This window comes from Coregonus lavaretus, assembly GCF_964263955.1.
Source record: "Coregonus lavaretus genome assembly, contig: HAP1_SCAFFOLD_294, whole genome shotgun sequence".
Classification (NCBI taxonomy): Eukaryota; Metazoa; Chordata; class Actinopteri; order Salmoniformes; family Salmonidae; genus Coregonus; species Coregonus lavaretus.
The window spans coordinates 222,585-246,236 of record NW_028165697.1 but is presented as its reverse complement, the minus strand read 5'-3'; the positions used below and the strand labels follow the sequence as shown (position 1 = coordinate 246,236).

Here is a 23,652-nt window from a genome sequence, read left to right as displayed (position 1 = left end):
TATTTGGGCACACAGCCTCCTCTATTTGGGCACACAGCCTCCTCTATTTGGGCACACAGCCTCCTCTATTTGGGCACACAGCCTCCTCTATTTGGGCACACAGCCTCCTCTATTTGGGCACACAGCCTCCTCTATTTGGGCACACAGCCTCCTCTATTTGGGCACACAGCCTCCTCTATTTGGGCACACAGCCTCCTCTATTTGGGCACACAGCCTCCTCTATTTGGGCACACAGCCTCCTCTATTTCCCATGGGTTTAACCATCACAATTATCAAACATTTGCATAATACATTATGAAATCGAAGTAGTATACTGTAATTGTTATTTAAAGTAGAATAGGGTTCACTTACATCAAACAGGTGTTTCACAAAATTAATTTGGATAAAGCCAATGTGCAAAACTTCAGTTATATTACAATAGGTGTTTTGCTTACCTTTATAGAAGCCCGGGCAATTTGTGAAACACGGTTCGATGACAGTGATGTCCAATAGGCTGGGTGAATTCCAGCGAAGTGAAGTTCCGCTACCAGATCACGTCGGGGTCACCAATTGTTATGATTGCGTAATTCAAATCTGGTATTGGAATAAGAATCAAGAGATCTTCAATCCAAGCTTAATTTATTATATGCAAAATGTATGTATGATAAGTATGAAAGTTCGTATACGGGCTCACTGACAAACCACGCAGGGCCGACAGAGAACTAAAATTATTGTTTACAGATTCTTTCTCAAATACTCTGACAGAAAGTTTCCACCTCTTCTGTTGGCCAACCAGAGCAAAGGACTGAGTGTGGTCCAGACTCCATTTCAGCCAATCCGTTGGCGCGGGGGTTGGTCTCAACTCCTTGGCACTCCAGTTGTTGCCAGGCATGGTTGCTATGATAATAACCTGCAGAGTCAGCACCGAGAATACACAAAATCCACTGTAGCCAGGTTCAAGGACAGTTTCACAGAATACAAAGAGGCAGTGAGGTCTAGTACTTTGAGACACAAGTTCTTATCTCCCCCTACTCCCTAAAACAGCTCCTCACATTAATCACAGCTTGTTAGGTGAAACAATTTATATCAGTCCAGTACAAACCCTTCATGCTTAATCATCAATGCATTCCTTCCAAGCTATTCATCACATACAAATCCAATTATGAGAAAAATAAAACCCAACACCTGCCTGGCCGGAAAAGCGTTGGAGTGGGCCAACGCGGAGTGGAGGAAGATCTACGCCACGACGATTACGTACACCGAGTTCTCCCGCCGCTTCAGGGCGGTGTTTGACCATCCCCCGGAGGGGAAAGCGGCGGGGGGAGCGTCTGGTCTTCCTCCGGCAGGGGAGGAGAAGTGCCCAGGAATTCGCGCTCGAATTCCGTACTCTAGCGGCAGATGCAGGGTGGAATGATCGGGCCCTCATCGATCTATACCGATGTAGCCTACGAGAGGACGTCCGTCGGGAGCTGGCTTGTAGGGACACCAGCCTCACTTTCGACCAGCTGGTTGATATGTCCATCAGGCTGGATACCCTGCTGGCTACCCGCGGACGTCCTGCGGAGGGTCCGTCCATTCCACCCTCCAGCGCCTCCGAGCCGTGTCCTATGGAGCTCGGGGGCGCTGGCGCTAGAGAGAGGAGGAGTCGGCAGGCTAGGGGGTCCATCCACTGCACCAACTGTGGTCGGGGAGGACACACCGCGGCTAGGTGCTGGGGATGGCCTCCTAGGGGAGATGACGACAGGTCCCGCACTGGGGATTCCCTCCAGGTGAGTAGGCGCCCCACTCACCCAGAGCTCACTGTTGCCCATTTTTGTATGCCTGTACGTTTTCCACAGGTAGCACCTCATTCCCAGCATAAGGCGCTGGTAGATTCAGGCGCGGCTGGGAATTTTATTGATAAAAAGTTTTGTTTAGCGTTAGGGATTCCCCTCATTCCTGTTGATGTTCCTTTTCCCGTTCACGCCCTAGATAGTCGTCCGTTGGGTACGGGCTTAATCAGGGAGGTCACGGCGCCACTTAGGATGTGTGCGCAGGGGGATCATCAGGAGATGATTCAGCTGTTCCTGATTGACTCTCCTGCGTATCCGGTGGTGCTGGGCATGCCCTGGTTGAGTACCCATAACCCAGCGATTTCGTGGCAGGAGAGGGCTCTGATGGAGTGGTCTGCGCAGTGTGTGGGTAGATGTTTGGGCGTTTCCGTAGGGGCTACCTCGGTGGAGAGTCCAAACCAGGTGCCCGCATTGCACGTTCCACCTGAGTATGGGGATTTGGCTATTGCGTTTAGTAAGGCAAGGGCGACGCGGTTGCCACCCCATAGGCAGGGGGATTGTGCGATAAACCTCCAGGCAGGAGCTGCGCTCCCACGGAGCCATGTGTATCCTCTGTCTCAGGAGGAGAAGAAAGCTATGGAGATTTACATAGACGAATCGCTGAGACAAGGATACATACGGCCGTCCACTTCCCCCGCGTCCTCGAGTTTCTTTTTCGTGAAGAAAAAGGATGGTGGTTTGCGTCCGTGCATCGATTACCGTGGTCTCAATCAGATTACGGTGAAGTATAGTTATCCACTCCCGCTGATTGCGACCATGACTGAGTCGTTGCATGGGGCGCGTTTCTTCACGAAATTAGATCTCAGGAGCGCGTACAACTTGGTGCGCATCAGGGAGGGTGATGAATGGAAAACAGCCTTTAGTACCACCTCGGGCCATTACGAGTATCTGGTCATGCCATATGGGTTGATGAACGCTCCGTCAGTTTTCCAATCATTTGTGGATGAGATCTTCAGGGACATGCAGGGGCAGGGGGTGGTGGTGTACATTGATGACATTCTCGTGTACTCACCTACCCGTGTCGAGCATGTGGCCCTGGTGCGCAGGGTGTTGCGGAGGCTGGTGGAGCACGACCTGTATGTGAAGGCAGAGAAGTGTCTGTTTTTCCAGGAGTCGGTCTCCTTTTTGGGTTATCAGTTGTCTGCGTCAGGGGTGAAGATGGAGGTAGACCGGGTGTCGGCCGTGCGTAATTGGCAAACACCAACCACTGTGAAGGAGGTGCAGCAGTTTTTGGGGTTTGCAAATTACTACAGGAGGTTTATCCGGGGTTTTGGACAGGTGGCAGCTCCCATCACGTCTCTGTTGAAGGGGGGTCCGGTGCGTCTGCAGTGGTCGGCCGAGGCGGACAGGGCGTTTGGGAGGCTGAAGGACCTGTTTACCTCGGCCCCGGTGCTGGCGCATCCGGATCCCTCTTTGCCGTTCCAAGTAGAGGTGGACGCGTCGGAGGCCGGTTTAGGAGCCGTGCTTTCACAACGGTCTGGCGCGCCACCTAAACTCCGCCCCTGTGCTTTTTATTCTAAGAAGCTCAGTCCGGCGGAGCGGAACTATGACGTAGGGGACAGGGAGCTGTTAGCCGTGGTACAGGCTCTAAAGGTGTGGAGGCACTGGCTTGAGGGGGCTCAACACCCTTTCCTCATTTTGACGGACCACCGTAACCTGGAGTACATCCGGGCGGCGAGGAGGCTGAACCCTCGCCAGGCAAGATGGAGTATGTTCTTGACCAGGTTTACTTTTAAGATCACGTACATCCCTGGGTCACAGAATGGCAAGGCAGATGCGCTGTCTCGGCGGTATGACGCGGAGGAGAGGTCCGTGGAGCCCACTCCCATACTGCCTGAGTCGTGTCTGGTGGCACCGGTAGTGTGGGAGGTCGATGCTGAACTCGAGCGGGCGTTACGCACCGACCCTAGTCCACCACAGTGCCCGGAGGGTCGGAAGTACGTTCCGCTCGAGGTTCGGGATCGATTGATCTATTGGGCTCACACGTCACCCTCCTCTGGACATCCGGGTATCGGCCGGACAGTGCACTGTCTTAGTGCCAAGTACTGGTGGCCCACGTTGGCAAGGGATGTGAGGGTTTATGTTTCCTCCTGCTCGGTGTGCGCCCAGTGTAAGGCGCCTAGACATCTACCTAGGGGTAAGTTGCTACCCCTGCCCGTTCCACAACGGCCATGGTCCCACCTCTCAGTGGACTTTATAACAGACCTTCCCCTCTCCCAAGGGAATACTACCATCCTGGTCGTTGTGGACCGGTTCTCTAAGGCCTGTCGTTTGCTCCCCATGCCGGGTCTTCCTACGGCCCTGCAAACTGCCGAGGCACTGTTTACCCATGTGTTCCGGCACTACGGGGTACCCGAGGACATTGTGGCTGATCGGGGTCCCCAATTCACCTCCAGAGTCTGGAGAGCGTTTATGGAGCGGTTGGGGGTCTCGGTGAGCCTCACCTCGGGTTACCACCCGGAGAGCAATGGGCAGGTGGAACGCGTAAACCAGGATGTGGGTAGGTTTCTCAGAACATACTGCCAGGACCGGCCGGAGGAGTGGTCAAGGTACGTTCCCTGGGCCGAGATGGCCCAGAATTCCCTACGCCATTCCTCCACTAACCTAACTCCATTTCAATGTGTGTTAGGTTACCAGCCGGTTCTGGCACCCTGGCAGCAGAGCCAGATCGAGGCTCCTGCGGTGGATGAGTGGGCGCGGCGCTCGGAGGAGACTTGGAACGCTGCACACGTCCACCTGCAGCGGGCCCTCCGACGTCAGAAGGCGAGCGCTGATCTCCACCGCAGTGAGGCACCGGTGTACGCACCTGGTGATCGAGTCTGGCTCTCTACCAGAAACCTGCCCCTCCGCCTGCCCTGTCGGAAACTGGGTCGGCGGTTTGTAGGGCCATTTAAAGTCCTGAGAAGGTTGAACGAGGTATGTTATAGATTACAGCTACCTGTGGAGTATAAGTGTATTAACCCCTCGTTCCATGTGTCCCTTCTCAGGCCGGTGGTAGCGGGCCCACTCCAAGAAGATGAGATCTTGGAGACTCCTCCGCCCCCGTTGGACATTGAGGGGGCACCGGCGTACTCCGTGAGATCCATCTTGGATTCGAGACGTCGGATGGGGGGTCTCCAGTATCTAGTGGAGTGGGAGGGGTACGGTCCGGAGGAGCGGTGCTGGGTGCCGAGGAGAGACGTGTTGGACCCGTCGCTCCTGACGGAGTTCCATCGGAGGCATCCGACGTGCCCTGCTCCGCGTCCTCCTGGTCGTCCCCGAGGCCGGAGTCGGCGCACGTCTGGAGCCGCGCGTCAAGGGGGGGGTACTGTCACGGTTTCGGCCGAGGCTGCCTCTCTCCCTTGTTCGGGCAGGCTTCGGCGTTCGTCGTCTCCGGAATTCTAGCTGCCACCGCTATATGTTTCATGTTCGTTTGCTTTTGTCTGTTTGTTTCCACACCTGTTTCTGTTTTGACGTAATTAGTGTCCTATAAGTTTCTCGTTGTGTTTGTCTAGTGTTGTGTGTGATTGTTTCCGTCAGTGTTGTGTTTTGCTCGGTTGAGCGTATTTCTCCACTGTGCTGGAGCTTATTTGCACCTGTGTGTGCACCGTTACATTTTGTCGCACCTGTTAGTGCGCATTTACCTTTCGCCTTCGTGCGTGGTTTTGCTGTCGGGCTTAGTTGTCCTGTTGCCTGTGTTGGGCCAGTAATACAGCCTTTGGAACATTCAGTCTGCGTCCTGCGTTTGATTCCTACACTACACCTACCACACGCCCTGACAATCCCAGGTTAGTACACAACGATTTTCCTTGCATGTTTTGCTAGGTCCTGCAGGACATCACCCCCTTCATCTTCCTGGAATAAAAAAATCACACACAAACACAGACATTCTTTCAATGTTGGGAACACATTTTACATGAACATTTAAATCAAGATGGATTACGAGATGCCCAGGCTGATGCGCAAAGGCAACTATGCCGAGCGTGTGGGCGCTGTCGCACCAGTCTACCTGGCTGCCGTGCTCGAGTGCCTGACTGCTGAGATCCTGGAGTTGGCCGGAGACATTGCCCGTGCAAACAAGAAGCCTCACATTACACTGATTAACTCTATAGTATTATCCCAGTTTACGGTCTTGCCTACACCTAGCGAACAGTTTTTTAATTGATATGAAAAATAAATATTCCATTTGATTTGGAACAGCAAGCCAGACAAAATTAAACGGGCCTATTTATAAAATGAATATCAATAGAGAGGACAGAATTGATTAAATATTTTAAGCTTGGACCTACCACTAAAAGCTTCAGTCATACAAAAGTTATACTTAAATCCGAACTGGTTCTCTAGAAATGTGTAAGACTGTCTCACCACGTTCAATAAATGGCATTTCCCCCCTTTATTCAGATTACAACCTCTCACTTTCAGTTATTTGAAATGAAATCAATTCTCAAATATCACTATATCTAAAACAAGCCATATAAAGTTGGATGCAATTTCAATTTAATCATCCAGAAACGACAGAACAAACTCAAATACACTAATAGAAAAATACATATGTCTTGATATTGTATAGCCTACTTGTTGGTATCTCAGACGACCAGAACCTTAATAATAATCACCATACTTACTTCACAAACAATAATTATACTAGCTGCCTGCACATAGCACAGACATATCACTGTAAACCCGAATAAGTAAGCAGAACTTTAAGAAAGTGAGGCAATCCGTTGCCACTGTTTTTTTGAGTTCATAAACTCAAACATTTGAGTATATCATTGCTTATATATTTGGAGTTCATGTTAAATGTAATTTTTAATTATAATTAAATGTACTGATTAAGCCAACTCAAACATTTTCAGTTTATGCTACTCAGAATATTTATTCATCTTTCTCATTGCAATATCTCAAGAGAACTTAATAATTTCAAGCATGAAAATGAAACATAAATATCCTGAGTTAACTTAACATTTATTCGTTTTTTCAATCAATATTCTGATTACCCATAACTCAAAACCATAGACTTGTTACAACTCAAAATCATTTACCACCAAACTTAAAATATTTGTGGCAACTGATTGCCTTAAAAATAATAAGTACTCTTGACTTAAAGGTCAAACAAAAAAACATCATCTATTCAGATGTTTAGTATAAACTTTTCTTGCCCAGTCTTTTAGCAAAAAAAATATGAAATAAAAAAACATTAATAAAAAATAACAATTAACAAGTCTACTTCTGGGCATTTTGTTTATACTTTAATATGAACTATGTAATAGTAGAACATATTCAAACTCAGAAAAGCTAAAATTACATTAAGAAAATATCATTATATCACAAATAGCTTATAAACTGTTAATACAACATTACCAGGAGGGCATCAGCAAGTCTTGGGTGGTGACCAAACATTTGTTTAGAAAGATTATTTGCCCACACCTGTGCCTTTTAGCACAAAATGAAACAATCTATTTAATAATAATAGTAATATAACAATAATAGTAATACAAATAATTAAGAATTAAAAAGAGATTTAAATAAACAATTACAAAGCCACGCTTTTGGCCATCTGGTTGTAAACTTGCAGTGCAGCAATGTATAAACAAATTGCTTGTAAATTCTTCACAACTAAAACTGCTAAAATTTCAAAACGGTACATTAACATGTACAAAGGCAGTGTTTAGCCTTCCTTTGGCTATCTGGTTCAAATCTAGCAACTTCAGGGTGCACTGTATAGTTTTAGAAAATTAATTCAAACTCGAAAAGCAAAATTAACAATATTAATAAGACAATAAAAAGTATTTAACCATTTCCATAACTGAATAAACATCCCATCCTCAGAAGAAAATAAAGTCCCTATAACACTGTTTCCAACTAGAAAGGTGGCTACTTTAAAGTGAGGACAGTTTATTTATTTATGAAAATGTATCAATGAAGAGCTTTCCTTTCTGATAAAAATGTACTTCCCAAAGCTATATAGTACACCTTTTAAAAACAAAATGCAATAGTGTATAAATATGGAGGATATATTTATTCATAATTCAAATTGAAAGTCCAAAGAGAAAAAGAAGCAAGATCAAATTAATAGTATTATTTTACTACGCTACTAGGAAAAATCATGCCATAATTAAATGTATGATGTAAAAGCTTAAAATGGAAATACTTCAATTAAAATCTAAAATATAATTGTTTTATTTTAGCCTTTCCCCTTTATAATTTTCAATTCGACATTTTATCTTTTGAATTTTACGTTTTACATTTGACATTGACATTTTCAGATTCACCTTTTACATTTTGATTTAAGCTTTTCATTTAGAAGTGACAGGTGTCAATTTAAATGAGGAGGCATGGCCCAACTGCTGGTGGGAGGGTCTGAAACGACTTCCAGCTGACAGTTGAAGCTTTGCATTTTAAATTTGACTTTTTAAATTTAATTATGGCATGATTTTTCCTAGTAGTGTAGTAAAATAATAATATTTTTAATTTGATCTCGCTTCGTTTTCCCTTTGGCCTTTCAATTTGAATTCTGAATAAAAATATCCTCCATATATAAACACTTAATTCAACCCTGAATTTCAGTTTAACAACAATTAAATGTACATTAAAACGTACAAAGACACTGTGTACTTTGTGCCATTTGGCTGAAAACCCGTTGAGTAGAGCAGCAACTTTAACATAAACAGTTGAACAGTATTCAACATGGACCTGACATGACATATTCTCATTATGGACTATGCTCTAACAGAGTGAGCCATCAGAATCCACCACTCCTTTTTGGATCTTCAGTTACACATACAACATCAGCTCATTTTTAAGATTCTGCAGCTTGGGTGACAGTTTAGAGTCATCAAGACCAAGTAAGATTTTCTGTGTGAACTCAAAAGTGTTTGTCAGTCCCTTGGGATAGCTGAGATGTAGTGCATAAATCAGGCCGAACATTACCAGGAAGGCATCAGCAAGCCTGGGGAGATTGACAACCACATCACCCTCTAGGACGACAGAGACTCTCACTGGGTGGTAGTGAACTGGGCTTGTGGCATCATCACTGACTGTTGTAAGGAGGACCACTGATGCATCCCACAGGTCTGGCTCATCCATAACATCCTTTAAAAAATGAAAGGGAGAACATATACTAATCACATTTACTGAAACTATGGCTGTGGCAATTTTGATTACAGTTGGATGTAGGGGTGGAACTATGGAGGACTAAAAGTGCCACAATTAAATAAATAAATACACCATTAAATAATTACTTAAATGTGTCATTAATTAATTAAATGTGTCATTAATTAATTAAAATTAGAATTAAATACATAAATGTGTAATTAAATGTATCATTAATTAATTCAAATACCGATTCATTTTATGTAAAATACATATATAATTATTTCACTATTTACATTTACATTTCATGATCCTGCATTGCAGTGATTCATGAATTACTTAAAACTGTCAAACTGACCCATCAAAGTCAGTGGGCGGGGCTAACGCGAATCTAGTCTGATCCATTGCTTTGGTCTGAAGTAGAGTAGGCCAACCTGGATAGAGACAATGGAGGATCTCCGTGAACTTTCCAGGGAGTTGGTTAGAGACATTTTAAACTTAGCAGAGGATGTAGAAGCAGGACCTGCTGACCCAGAGCATGTAGCTAGTAAAGCAGAGGAACTTATTGAAGTTGTTGGAGTCATTTCCGCACTTTCCGACGAAGATATCGACCACAGAGTGATTGCAAATCTAGAAGAAGTTGTCCACCGCTTCTCTGGTACCAGGGCACTTCAGGCCCAACACACACAGGGACCGGGGCGTTTGGCGTTTGACATACCGAGTGCAGTTCTGGAGCATCAACTTCTTTGTGGAGTTCCCGCAGTTCAAATTTGCAGCGATGTTCGGTGTGTCAAAGAGGACCATCAGGAGGCGCATGCAACAATACAGTTTAAGGTATTTACACTAAATTCATGAGTTTTCTGTTTATGAATTGCTGCTCTCATACACTCGGAAAGAATATGACGTTTAAGGTAACATTACTTGATGTTGTGTTTTTCTTGTTTGTACAGAAAGACAGATCTCTATTCAGCTGTGAATGATGAGGAGTTAGACCGTATTGTAAGTGAAATTCACAAAGTCATCCAAACACCGGCTACAAGCTAATGCGTGGTCACCTGAATGCAAGAGGTGTGCATGTTCCAAGTGAGTAGATAATAATATGGGCATTATTTAAATGTATTTTTTATTTGGAGCTCTGCCCCTTTGAAAGGTGAAGGAAGCCCGCTTATGGAAAGACATCAACCTGTGAGCTGTAGTTTCTACAGTGCATACTATGCAAAGCTGTATTATTTTAAAAAACTGAATAAGTAACATTTCATTTCTCACTGCCTTGGTGACCAAAAATAACAATCTTGTGTAAGGACATGTCAAACTAGTTTTAAGTACAAGACTGATTATGCTTGTCATCCATTCAGGTTCCTGAAGAATATGGGATCGATTGGAACGGACCTCACTGCCTTCATCGAGGCACTGTGTCAGTCCCCGAGGTTCAGCTGGCCCGTGAGCTCTCAGATGAAGAGGTTGCAATTTTGCCAGCTCCAGGAGTTTCTGTTACTGATGCACTTAGACTATATGTAGAGACTGTGGAAGTGTTATCAAGAATCTTAGACTGATGTCCAACCCATGTTTTTATTTGTTGTGTTAGAACAAGCAAGGAAAAACTGAAAGTTTACTTTCCTTTTAAAAGAAAGGAAAAAAAGCTGTTTCTTTGAAGCTTCCTGTCTCATTATGGTCCACAGAATGACTAACATGAATGCTGTACTGTTAGCACTGAAGGTGCAGAACAGTTTGATTTTAGTAAATGGAAGAAAAAAAAGTCAACTACTGCACAGTGTGTTAATGTTTTCAAAGACACTGAACTTGTGTCAATTCATCTGAACTGTGTATGCATTGACATTAGGGCTGGGCAATATGGAGAAAATCAAATATCACATTTTTGACCTAACACCTTGATGTCGATATTGCAACGATATTGTAAGGTTGACAATTGGTGCATTCACAAAATATCTTCCACATTTAGATTTCGGATAAATAACTATCATATTGTGGATATAATGACTAAGTGGTAAAAGGCAAATAATAGAACAGCTAGAACAGTCTGGTAAGTTCAGAAAATGACATCACTTTACTGTAATGCAGCCTTTGAAACCAGGAAAAGACTAAACTTACCATGTAACGATATTACACTTCTTCAAAATCTAATGGTGCTTTTCCATTACATGGTACCTACTCGCCTCGTCCTAAAATCTGCAATGGGAAACGGACGCACAGCGAGTCGAGGCGAGTCAAGTAGGTACTGGTAATGGAAAAGCACCTTAAGACGATATCTAGTCTTATATCACGATAGATATAATATTAAAATATTGCCCAGCCCTAATTGACGTCTGAAAAAACTTAAACAAGCCCAAATCCAGTACTTTTTATGGCAGCGACAAGTGCTTTCTCAAAGTCCATGTAGAGTTTGAAATGAGCTGGCAGCTTTAGGGTTTCAAAGCATGTGGAGGACGTAGGAAGGGTTCCCCCAGAAATCACTCTCAGTTCAGGAGGAAGCATCTCCCAGCCAACCCAGAATGTCAGCGGCTGGGCCAGGGTACCTGATGAAGCTAAAAGTCATAAAATGGATTAAAGACATTTAGTTCAACTGTAATTGATCATATCTATCCATGAGACATAGAAGCATTTGTAAAGAGAGAAAATAAGGTTTATACCTGTTTCAATGAACATCCTTAGAAAGCCAGTGATGCGGCAGGTGGTGTCAAAGTCTTCATCATCACTGTCCTCAACTGGCCATGTGATTTTTTCTAGGAGCATCTTAAAGAAAACAAAAATTGTAATTTAAAAAAAGGGAGAACTTATTTTGGTGAAGGACTATGCAGATCAAATTCTTAGAAAATGGAAAAATATCCATCTCAGTCATTGAAAATACACGTAAATTCATCAAGTTAAGTCACAAATATAACTAAATTACTGACTTACCTGGGGTGTGAACTGCATTTCAGCCATTTTGGGGAAAAGAAGTGGTACAACATCCGGCCTAGATGTCAGCAGGGGCCATACCATCACATCTTTCAGTCCCTTTCTCAACTGTTTAATTTGGCGCATGGTCCTCCCAACGACCTAAGAGACAGACCGACCCATATTACAGCCCAAATCCTTAACCCAAATTTGACAAAAGTTGGCACAGTAGGAAAAATGTTAATAAACACAATAAAGTGCTTTATAAAAATCCATTAAAACTCTAGTACTTAAACTCTTGTGTTAACATAACAAGCCAGGGTTCACAACACATTCTATAATTTCAACAAGTACAGCGATGAATTCTGTCACTTAACCAGCAGGAACTCACTGCATGGAGTAGAAGTTTGTTATGTAGCCATCTCCGATTTGTTTTGGTGACTGCCGGAAGATCCCAAGACATGGAAAGATCTGAAACTGTGTCCTTCTGTTCCGGTGTAAGATCTTCATGTTCAAGCTAGAATTAAGACCATACAAGTTATTATATCTGCCCAAGCAATATTTTTTACATGGCAAAGTTTCTTTTAGGTTACATACCAGTTCTATGATGCTCCTGATGTGCAGATCAGGACAGTCTTCTGTAACAACAGTAGCCATTTCAGGGTCCCCATTGAACAGTACATGAATTACAGCAGGACTTAGTCCTGTGACATGGGGACCATCATGCAGAAAGGTGTGGCCCAACATCCTTCCTGCAACCCGGAAGAGGTTGCTTTCAATAAGTGCCTCTGATGCTGCTGGAACAAGATGGTCAGGTTCACCCTCAAATAGCAGTGTTCGGCCCATTCCTCCTGTAAAGTACCAAGAGAGCAGGGAATAAAGTCACAACAATTAACCTCTTAAATACATTAAATAAAAATGTATGATAGATAGATAGATAGTTAGATAGATAGATAGATAGATAGATATATTACATCATACTAGTGGCGATTACTTGGCCTGTGGTATTGCTGCTTGTAGAATTCACTTAAACCAAATTGTAGCCTACTCCAAAATGACTTACAGAAGGACCCCAAACCACTTCAAATTCAATTCCCCTGTATACCCTACTACAGACTTACCTGACACAAAACATTGCCCACCGGCCCTCCGCTAAACAGCACATATCCGCGTTCATCAACCACCAGAACGTACGTGTACGCGTGTGTGTGTGTGCGCGCGCATAGAGAGAGGCGGTGTAGAGTGAGTCACGACACAAACAGGTGCTCAGTCAGCGTTGCATGCAGTGTGAGAATGGCAAGCAGCAAGAGCGGCAAAAGCCAATGTGTGCTTCTTTTACCTATATATGTAACGCTATCTTTTGCGTTTATCCAAACGTCGTCAAACTTGGCACTGCACTTACTCGTGACCAGAGCAAGACACCTGTCAAGTTTGAAATCCATCGGACTAACTGAGAGACATGCGCTACAGACAGACATTTCTGCAATTTATAGATGGATTAACCTTCAAAAAATTAGTAAGATACTTACCAAGATCTAGACTGAATCCAAACTGGAGTTTGGATATGATTGTTGTCATAAAGTACCGCATCACTCCCTCTCCGATAGCAACATCACCTGAAATAAAATACTGATAATAACACTGGAAAAAAAGTGGCGGCCTAATACAGGTAACTGGATTTGGTAACATTTAACAAGAAAGGGAGAAAAACTTCTATTGGCTGTAATTCTAGAATAGCATCCTTAATATTGATTATTCCAGATAACAAGAGTATATTGTGCACAATATTCACATACATACATATAACATTTTTATCAATTATATAATTTTGTGCATTCCATTCTACCATTTAACAATTACATATAAGCTACTTGAGTGGTATAAACTGTACTGATGTATTTATATTATAAATGTTATATTACTTACCAACCAGAGTACAATGAAGTGGACATGCCCATTCTTGCTGCTGTTTATAGAATAAGAGAAGCTCCCGTTCCCTGTCCTCTTCAGAGTCCCTTACATCCATCTTCATTCTAAGTGGTTTCCCAGTTGCATGTTCCCTTAGCAGATTCTCTTTGAAAACTTTGGCAGCTTGAGTGGGTTCTTTAATAAGCTTCCATTCTAAACAAACAACAACAATAAAGTTATCTATTACAGAGAGACATATTGTGAGTTGGCATGTTACCTGCATATACAGATATCCTCTCACTCTACAGAACAGGAGGAAAATTCTGTTCATTTCACTGACAAAACGTGAGACCCAACATCTTCAGAACCTGTCACAACGCTGAGTTGACATAAAAACAGCACTACTAAACAACTACAACTAAATATTAGAAAAATAGAAAAACCCAGTTGCATGTTATTAATTGTCTGTAACTGTATTATCTTATCTAATAATATCCTACAGGTGTTATCTTTCTATTAACTTTTCAGTTACACACAATCTTATAGCAACACTATTGTGATGACACAAACCACTGTCTGTTTCTTTGCGATCCAACTCCTCGTTGACAATCACTGCCGGTACTACTGCACTCTCAGCTGATGTTTCAGGCCTCACTGGAACACTGTCACTGACTAGGGCTGTCTCACTATCATTTTCTTCACTTTGGCCTCCCTCTTGTTCTCTTTCTGATTCCTGCATGGGTGTCCTTGAAGTTAACACAATTGAAATGATGGTCATACTCGCTTATTTGTGTGCACAACAATAAGAGAGACATATTCCCAAAGAAAATAAATTATGCTACCCTTGCATTGCTTTAAGAAGTACATACCCATTGCAGCTCAATCTGTGCAGCTTCATCTCTGAAAAGGGAACTTCCTTCTGACAAGTGATGCAGGGGATGACTGGACCAGAGGCAGGACGTGAGCTCTCCTAACAACAACAACAACAAATGGCTTTTAATTAATGATTAAAAGTCACCAGTAATCTTTGTTTTGATTATGTATTAAACTAAGTCTCTGTAAATGTATGTACACAATCTAAGGGTAGATCCTGTTGAAGTGGACGTATGTAGATTGTAGCCTGTCCAATCATCGTCGATGGATCTTTCAGATAGGCAAGGGTGTATCCAGTGCTGGGACACTGAAGCAACGCAAGATTTAGACTGCGAGTAGATCCTACAAGTTTTAGAAATTCAAAGCCTCCCCCTTGTTGGAGCTTCGGAAACACTTCCATCAGTTTATTTGTTATAACCATGGGATCGTGGTCATTCCCTGGAGAAAAAAACAAAACAAAATCATAACTCACCTCACCTTAAATTAAGCAAATAAGCCTGTGATAACTATTATTGACACTATGAACACCAATTAAGTTTGAGTCACTATAAAAAGAAATGCAAATAATTTCAACAAGCCACAGACAGTACAAACTTTTTTTACTTTTGGTAAATGCCTAGTTTCGCACTGACCTGAAAATGTTACTTTTTGCTCTCCAAGTCCTGAAGTAAGAAGTTCAGCTTTAAACAGTATGCTTGGAATTTTATCCGCATTGTGGTCAGCCAAACAACAGACAGTGTGTGTGTAGCTTCTTCGGCTAACTTGGACTTGTGCTGGTCGTCTCGTCATATTCCTTCTGGCTCCAATGTTATATGGCGCAAAGAGCCTTGCTACCTCCGCTGCAACACAGAAAAACGTAACAGCTCAATGGTCACCAGTCAGCTAAAACAGCCTCTACTTCTATCTTGGGATGCTCAAGCCAGCTAACACCATTTAGCCGATTAGCGAACTAGCTAGGTTTATGCTTCCCCCCCCATTAACAATAAACGTGTCACGCACGAAGCATCATAATACCGCATGCAAATACATGTTCGAGTCGATCTAATTTAACCTACACGTGTGTCCCGAATCATTAAATAGTAGCACACCTGGCTAACATGAAATTACTTAGCTTACCTTGGACAGGTGTACGTGATTGAGCGGCCGGTATCTGCTGTGACTGAGCTGCCGGAGTCACCGGTGCCGCGGGAGCCGTTGGACTTCTGCTCAGAGCTTCCTCAATCAAATTCGCTGCTTCTCTCAGCAGCTCCGGGCAACTTTTAGACATTTTGTCCTGCACCTCACACAGCGTCTCAACATTGGGGCTAGCAGGACCGAGTCTTCTCTTGATTTTTAGCCGTTGCAATGAAAGTACTGTTTAACCGTGTAACTAAACCAACGTAGAGGTGAATAGCGCCACCCAGTGTATTGGAATGTGTTCAGTAGCTCTGCATCAATCCATTATCCGGAATTGATTAGTTTTGGCTTGATGCAGAGGGTAACCAATCAGGCGTTAGGTTCCGCCTACCAACTTTTGATGGGTCAGTTTGACAGTTTTAAGTAATTCATGAATCACTCCAACGCAGGACCATGAAATGTAAATGTAAATAGTGAAATAATTATATATGTATTTTACATAAAATGAATCGGTATTTGAATTAATTAATGATACATTTAATTACACATTTATGTATTTAATTCTAATTTTAATTAATTAATGACACATTTAATTAATTAATGACACATTTAAGTAATTATTTAATGGTGTATTTATTTATTTAATTGTGGCACTTTTAGTCCTCCATATGGAACAGTACATGTATTTGTATTGAACCGAAATGGTACGGGCGTCTCGGTACGGTAAATGAATTTACACGGAGAATACACAGTATAAAAATTAATCAATCTTGAGTGCAAATTAATTAATGTAATGCGGAACTACTGTTAGACAAGCGGTTCTTTAGGGACACCTAATCTGTAGCCCTGCCCTTAGCTCTGAAGCTCCCGAACCCCGCCTACATGTCGAGTCAGTCAGTCCAGTCCAAATGAAGAGTCCACATGAAGCGAACTAGTCCCTTCCAAATACAACCAAACACGGACGTAGCTGTATCCCTTCTCGCCTCGACCACAAATGGCCTCCAGGCCCGTTTGATTCGCTGTTTGCTCCGGTATTAGCTGTTAGCTCCGCCGTTAGCTTCGCCGTTAGCGTGTGAAGCTAACACCAAAACTCACATCATCCCCTGTCACCTGCAGCTGGCCTTCCGTAACGACGAGGACCCAACATCCGGGCGGTGCTACTCCCCAAGAAGACCGAGAATGCCGTCAAAGCCAAGTAAATTCGCTACTGCGGCTTCAACTTGACTACTCAACCCCCAAAGGCTATTTTAAGTGCCAACCAATTGAGTGGGTGTATACACAAAGAACCAGACACCTGGATAGTACCCGTTGAGGTTCCCCCCGGAAGAGAAATGGTTTCTGACTGCAACAGTGAGTCCTACAACATCTTAATTATATCAACCCCCTCTCCACTAAGCACCCCAGTTATTTTAGGGACACATATCACTTCTTAGAAAATATCAAACACATAGCTGTTCCCTCCCAAACATATACACATATATACAGTATCTCACAAAAGTGAGTACACCCCTCACATTTTTGTAAATATTTGAGTTTTTTATTTTATTTTATTTTTATTTCACCTTTATTTAACCAGGTAAGCCAGTTGAGAACAGGTTCTCATTTACAACTGCGACCTGGCCAAGATAAAGCAAAGTAGTGCAATAAAAACAACACAGAGTTACATATGGGGTAAAAAAAACATAAAGTCAGAAATACAACAGAAAATATATATACAGTGTGTGCAAATGTAGCAAGTTATGGAGGTAAGGCAATAAATAGGCTATAGTGCAGAATAATTACAATAGTATTAACACTGGAATGCTAGATGTGCAAGAGATTATGTGCAAATAGAGATACTGGGGTGCAAAAGAGCAAAATAAATAACAATATAGGGATGAGGTAGTTGGGTGGGCTAATTTCAGATGGGCTGTGTACAGGTGCAGTGATCGGTAAGGTGCTCTGACAACTGATGCTTAAAGTTATTGAGGGAGATAAGAGTCTCCAGCTTCAGAGATTTTTGCCATTCGTTCCAGTCATTGGCAGCAGAGAACTGGAAGGAATGGCGGCCAAAGGAGGTGTTGGCTTTGGGAATGACCAGTGAGATATATCTGCTGGAGCGCAGACTACGGGTGGGTGCTGCTATGGTGACCAATGAGCTAAGATAAGGCGGGGATTTGCCTAGCAGTGATTTATAGATGGCCTGGAGCCAGTGGGTTTGACGACGAACATGTAGTGAGGACCAGCCAACAAGAGCGTACAGGTCACAGTGGTGGGTAGTGTATGGGGCTTTGGAGACAAAACGGATGGCACTGTGATAGACTACATCCAATTTGCTGAGTAGAGTGTTGGAGGCTATTTTGTAAATGACATCGCCGAAGTCAAGGATCGGTAGGATAGTCAGTTTTACGAGGGCATGTTTGGCAGCATGAGTGAAGGAGGCTTTGTTGCGAAATAGGAAGCCGATTCTAGATTTAACTTTGGATTGGAGATTCTTTATGTGAGTCTGGAAGTTGAGTTTACAGTCTAACCAGACACCTAGATATTTGTAGTTGTCCACATACTCTAGGTCAGACCCGTCGAGAGTGGTGATTCTAGTCGGGTGGGCGGGTGCTAGCAGCGTTCGATTGAAAAGCATGCATTTAGTTTTACTAGTGTTTAAGAGCAGTTGAAGGCTACTGAAGGATTGTTGTATGGCATTGAAGCTCGTTTGGAGGTTTGTTAACACAGTGTCCAATGAAGGGCCAGATGTATACAAAATGGTGTCGTCTGCGTAGAGGTGGATCTGAGAGTCACCAGCAGCAAGAGCGACATCATTGATATACACGGAGAAAAGTGTCGGCCCAAGAATTGAAGCCTGTGGCACCCCCATAGAGACTGCCATAGGTCCAGACAACAAGCCCTCCGATTTGACACACTGAACTATATCTGAGAAGTAGTTGGTGAACCAGGCGAGGCAGTCATTTGAGAAACCAAGGCTATTTAGTCTGCCAATAAGAATGCGGTGGTTGACAGAGTCGAAAGCCTTGGCCAGGTCGATGAAGACGGCTGCACAGTACTGTCTATTATCAATCGGGGTTATAATATAGTTTAGGACCTTGAGCGTGGCTGAAGTGCACCCGTGACCAGCTCGGAAACCGGATTGCATAGCGGAGAAGGTACGGTGGTATTCGAAATGGTCGATGATCTGTTTGTTAACTTGGCTTTCGAATACTTTCGAAAGGCAGGGCAGGTTGGATATAGGTCTGTAGCAGTTTGGAGTATATCTTTTCATGTGACAACACTGAAGAAATGACACTTTGCTACATTGTAGAGTAGTGAATGTACAGCTTGAATAACAGTGTACATTTGCTGTCCCCTCAAAATAACTCAACACACAGCCATTAATGTCTAAACCGCTGGCAACAAAAGTGAGTACACCCCTAAGTGAAAATGTTCACTCGTTAGTGTTACAAGGTCTCAGGTGTGAATGGGGAGCAGGTGTGTTAAAATTTGGTGTCATCGCTCTCACACTCCCTCATACTGGTCACTGGAAGTTCAACATGGCACCTCATGGCAAAGAACTCTGAGGATCTGAAAAAAAGAATTGTTGCTCTACATAAAGATGGCCTGGGCTATAAGAAGATTGCCAAGACCCTGAAACTGAGCTGCAGCACGGTGGCCAAGACCATACAGCGGTTTAACAGGACAGGTTCCACTCAGAACAGGCCTCACCATGGTCGACCAAAGAAGTTGAGTGAACGTGCTCAGCGTCATATCCAGAGGTTGTCTTTGGGAAATAGACGTATGAGTGCTGCCAGCATTGCTGCAGCGGTTGAAGGGGTCGGGGGTCAGCCTGTCAGTGCTCAGACCATACACTGCACCAAATTGGTCTGCATGGCTGTCGTCCCAGAAGGAAGCCTCTTCTAAAGATGATGCACAAGAAAGACCGCAAACAGTTTGCTGAAGACAAGCAGACTAAGGACATGGATTACTGGAACCATGTCCTGTGGTCTGATGAGACCAAGATAAACTTATTTGGTTCAGATAGTGTCAAGCGTGTGGCGGCAACCAGGTGAGGAGTACAAAGACAAGTGTCTTGCCTACAGTCAAACATGGTGGTGGGAGTGTCATGGTCTGGGGCTGCATGAGTGCTGTCGGCACTGGGGAGCTACAGTTCATTGAGGGAACCATTACTGCCAACATGTACTGTGACATCCTGAAGCAGAGCATGATCCCCTCCTTTCGGAGACTGAGCCGCAGGGCAGTATTCCAACATGATAACGACCCCAAACACACCTCAAAGACGACCACTGCCTTGCTAAAGAAGCTGAGGGTAAAGGTGATTGACTGGCCAAGCATGTCTCCAGACCTAAACCCTATTGAGTATCTGTGGGGTATCCTCAAACGGAAGGTGAAGGAGTGCAAGGTCTCTAACATCCACCAGCTCCGTGATGTCGTCATGGCGGAGTGGAAGAGGACTCCAGTGGCAACCTGTGAAGCTCTGGTGAACTCCATGCCCAAGAGGGTTAAGGCAGTGCTGGAAAATGATGGTGGCCACACAAAATATTGACACTTTGGGCCCAATTTGGACATTTTCACTTAGGGGTGTACTCACTTTTGTTGCCAGCGATTTAGACATTAATGGCTGTGTGTTGTGTTATTTTGAGGGGACAGCAAATTTACACTGTTATACAAGCTGTACACTCAATACTTTACATTGTAGCAAAGTGTCATTTCTTCAGTGATGTCGCATGAAAAGATATACTCAAATATTTACAAAAATGTGAGGGGTGTACTCACTTTTGTGAGATACTGTGTGTGTGTGTATATATATATATATATACAGTGGGGAAAACAAGTATTTAGTCAGCCACCAATTGTGCAAGTTCTCCCACTTAAAAAGATGAGAGAGGCCTGTAATTTTCATCATAGGTACACGTCAACTATGACAGACAAATTGAGAAAAGAAAATCCAGAAAATCACATTGTAGGATTTTTTATGAATTTATTTGCAAATTATGGTGGAAAATAATTATTTGGTCACCTACAAACAAGCAAGATTTCTGGCTCTCACAGACCTGTAACTTCTTCTTTAAGAGGCTCCTCTGTCCTCCACTCGTTACCTGTATTAATGGCACCTGTTTGAACTTGTTATCAGTATAAAAGACACATGTCCACAACCTCAAACAGTCACACTCCAAACTCCACTATGGCCAAGACCAAAGAGCTGCCAAAGGACACCAGAAACAAAATTGTAGACCTGCACCAGGCTGGGAAGGCTGAATTTGCAATAGGTAAGCAACTTGGTTTGAAGAAATCAACTGTGGGAGCAATTATTACGAAATGGAAGACATACAAGACCACTGATAATCTCCCTCGATCTGGGGCTCCACGCAAGATCTCACCCCGTGGGGTCAAAATGATCACAAGAACGGTGAGCAAAAATCCCAGAACCACACGGGGGGGCCTAGTGAATGACCTGCAGAGAGTTGGGACCAAAGTAACAAAGCCTACCATCAGTAACACACTACGCCGCCAGGGACTCAAATCCTTCAGTGCCAGACGTGTCCCCCTGCTTAAGCCAGTACATGTCCAGGCCCGTCTGAAGTTTGCTAGAGTGCATTTGGATGATCCAGAAGAGGATTGGGAGAATGTCATATGGTCAGATGAAACCTCATTTTCATTTTCTCTGTCATAGTTTACGTGTACCTATGATGAAAATTACAGGCCTCTCTCATCTTTTTAAGTGGGAGAACTTGCACAATTGGTGGCTGACTAAATACTTTTTTCCCCCACTGTATACACACAGTGGGGGAAAAAAGTATTTAGTCAGCCACCAACTGTGCATGTTCTCCCACTTAAAAAGATGAGAGGCCTGTAATTTTCATCATAGGTCAACTATGACAGAGAAAATGAGAAGAAAAAAAATCCAGAAAATCACATTGTAGGATTTTTAATGAATTTATTTGCAAATTATGGTGGAAAATAAGTATTTGGTCAATAACAAAAGTTACTCAATACTTTGTTATATACCCTTTGTTGGCAATGACACAGGTCAAACGTTTTCTGTAAGTCTTTACAAGGTTTTCACACACTGTTGCTGGTATTTTGGCCCATTCCTCCATGCAGATCTCCTGTAGAGCAGTGATGTTTTGGGGCTGTCGCTGGGCAACACGGACTTTCAACTCCCTCCAAAGATTTTCTATGGGGTTGAGATCTGGAGACTGGCTAGGCCACTCCAGGACCTTGAAATGCTTCTTACGAAGCCACTCCTTTGTTGCCCGGGCGGTGTGTTTGGGATCATTGTCATGCTGAAAGACCCAGCCACGTTTCATCTTCAATGCCCTTGCTGATGGAAGGAGGTTTTCACTCAAAATCTCACGATACATGGCCCCATTCATTCTTTCCTTTACACGGATCAGTCGTCTTGGTCCCTTTGCAGAAAAACAGCCCCAAAGCATGATGTTTCCACCCCCATGCTTCACAGTAGGTATGGTGTTCTTTGGATGCAACTCAGCATTCTTTGTCCTCCAAACACGACAAGTTGAGTTTTTACCAAAAAGTTATATTTTGGTTTCATCTGACCATATGACATTCTCCCAATCCTCTTCTGGATCATCCAAATGCACTCTAGCAAACTTCAGACGGGCCTGGACATGTACTGGCTTAAGCAGGGGGACACGTCTGGCACTGCAGGATTTGAGTCCCTGGCGGCGTAGTGTGTTACTGATGGTAGGCTTTGTTACTTTGGTCCCAGCTCTCTGCAGGTCATTCACTAGGTCCCCCTGTGTGGTTCTGGGATTTTTGCTCACCGTTCTTGTGATCAGTTTGACCCCACGGGGTGAGATCTTGCGTGGAGCCCCAGATCGAGGGAGATTATCAGTGGTCTTGTATGTCTTCCATTTCATAATAATTGCTCCCACAGTTGATTTCTTCAAACCAAGCTGCTTACCTATTGCAGATTCAGTCTTCCCAGCCTGGTGCAGGTCTACAATTTTGTTTCTGGTTCCTTTGACAGCTCTTTGGTCTTGGCCATAGTGGAGTTTGGAGTGTGACTGTTTGAGGTTGTGGACAGGTGTCTTTTATACTGATAACAAGTTCAAACAGGTGCCATTAATACAGGTAACGAGTGGAGGACAGGGGAGCCTCTTAAAGAAGAAGTTACCAGGTCTGTGAGAGCCAGAAATCTTGCTTGTTTGTAGGTGACCAAATACTTATTTTCCACCATAATTTGCAAATAAATTCATAAAAAATCCTACAATGTGATTTTCTGGAAACAAATTTCTCAATTTGTCTGTCATAGTTGACGTGTATGATGAAAATTACAGATTTTTTTTTATCCACAGAGGGTTCTCCCCAACAAACTGGCAAAGTACACAGACTTACTAGAGAACCACAGAAAGCGTAAGTCCTCCTCTTCCAGTGATACTCTTGTGAAAAATGCAAAAATCACAGCCTTCGCTGCCCCAGGACGGGTAACACAAGCAACGCTTGACAAGCTGGTGCTAAATTTTGTATGTGAGGCCAACCAACCATTTTCTGTGGTTGAGACGCCATCCTTCAAGACTTTGATAGAAACCTTGCAACCTCAAACAGTAATGACAAGGAAAACGTTATGCACAAGAATACAAGAAACTGCAAAACACAAGAAGAGCATAATCATCAAAAAGCTGAGTGCTGTGAACTATGTTGCTACCACAACAGACTGCTGGTCTGCCAGACAACGTAGCTACTTAGGTGTTACCTGTCACTGGATAGACAACACCTCACTGGAGAGGCACTCCGCTGCATTGGCTTGTAGACCTGTCAAAGGCTCGCACACGTTTGATGTCCGTGCTGCTGCATTAGAGGAAATACATTCTGAGTACCACATCAGGGAAAAAGTGACCATGGCGACAACAGACAGTGGCTCAAACTTCCTGAAGGCCTTTCGATTATATGGTGAGGAGAAAAAGGAGGAAGCCATCAATGTACAAGAGGAGAGTGACTCCACCCTTGATGATGCAACAGAAGATCA

General features: G+C 43.6%; 1 protein-coding gene across 1 annotated transcript; it reads right to left on the bottom strand.

Moving 5' to 3' along the window:
- Window positions 1–11,416: 11,416 nt before the first annotated feature.
- On the bottom strand, window positions 11,417–14,739 carry LOC311115575 (uncharacterized protein). Its single transcript, XM_084190734.1, has 7 exons — window positions 14,555–14,739; window positions 13,704–13,898; window positions 13,307–13,393; window positions 12,375–12,628; window positions 12,169–12,294; window positions 11,799–11,939; window positions 11,417–11,633 (listed from the first exon to the last, which is right to left on the bottom strand). Exons 1-7 carry the CDS (start codon window positions 14,556–14,558, stop codon window positions 11,460–11,462), a joined length of 981 nt encoding a protein of 326 aa, XP_084046860.1. The 5' UTR covers window positions 14,559–14,739; the 3' UTR covers window positions 11,417–11,459.
- Window positions 14,740–23,652: the final 8,913 nt, after the last annotated feature.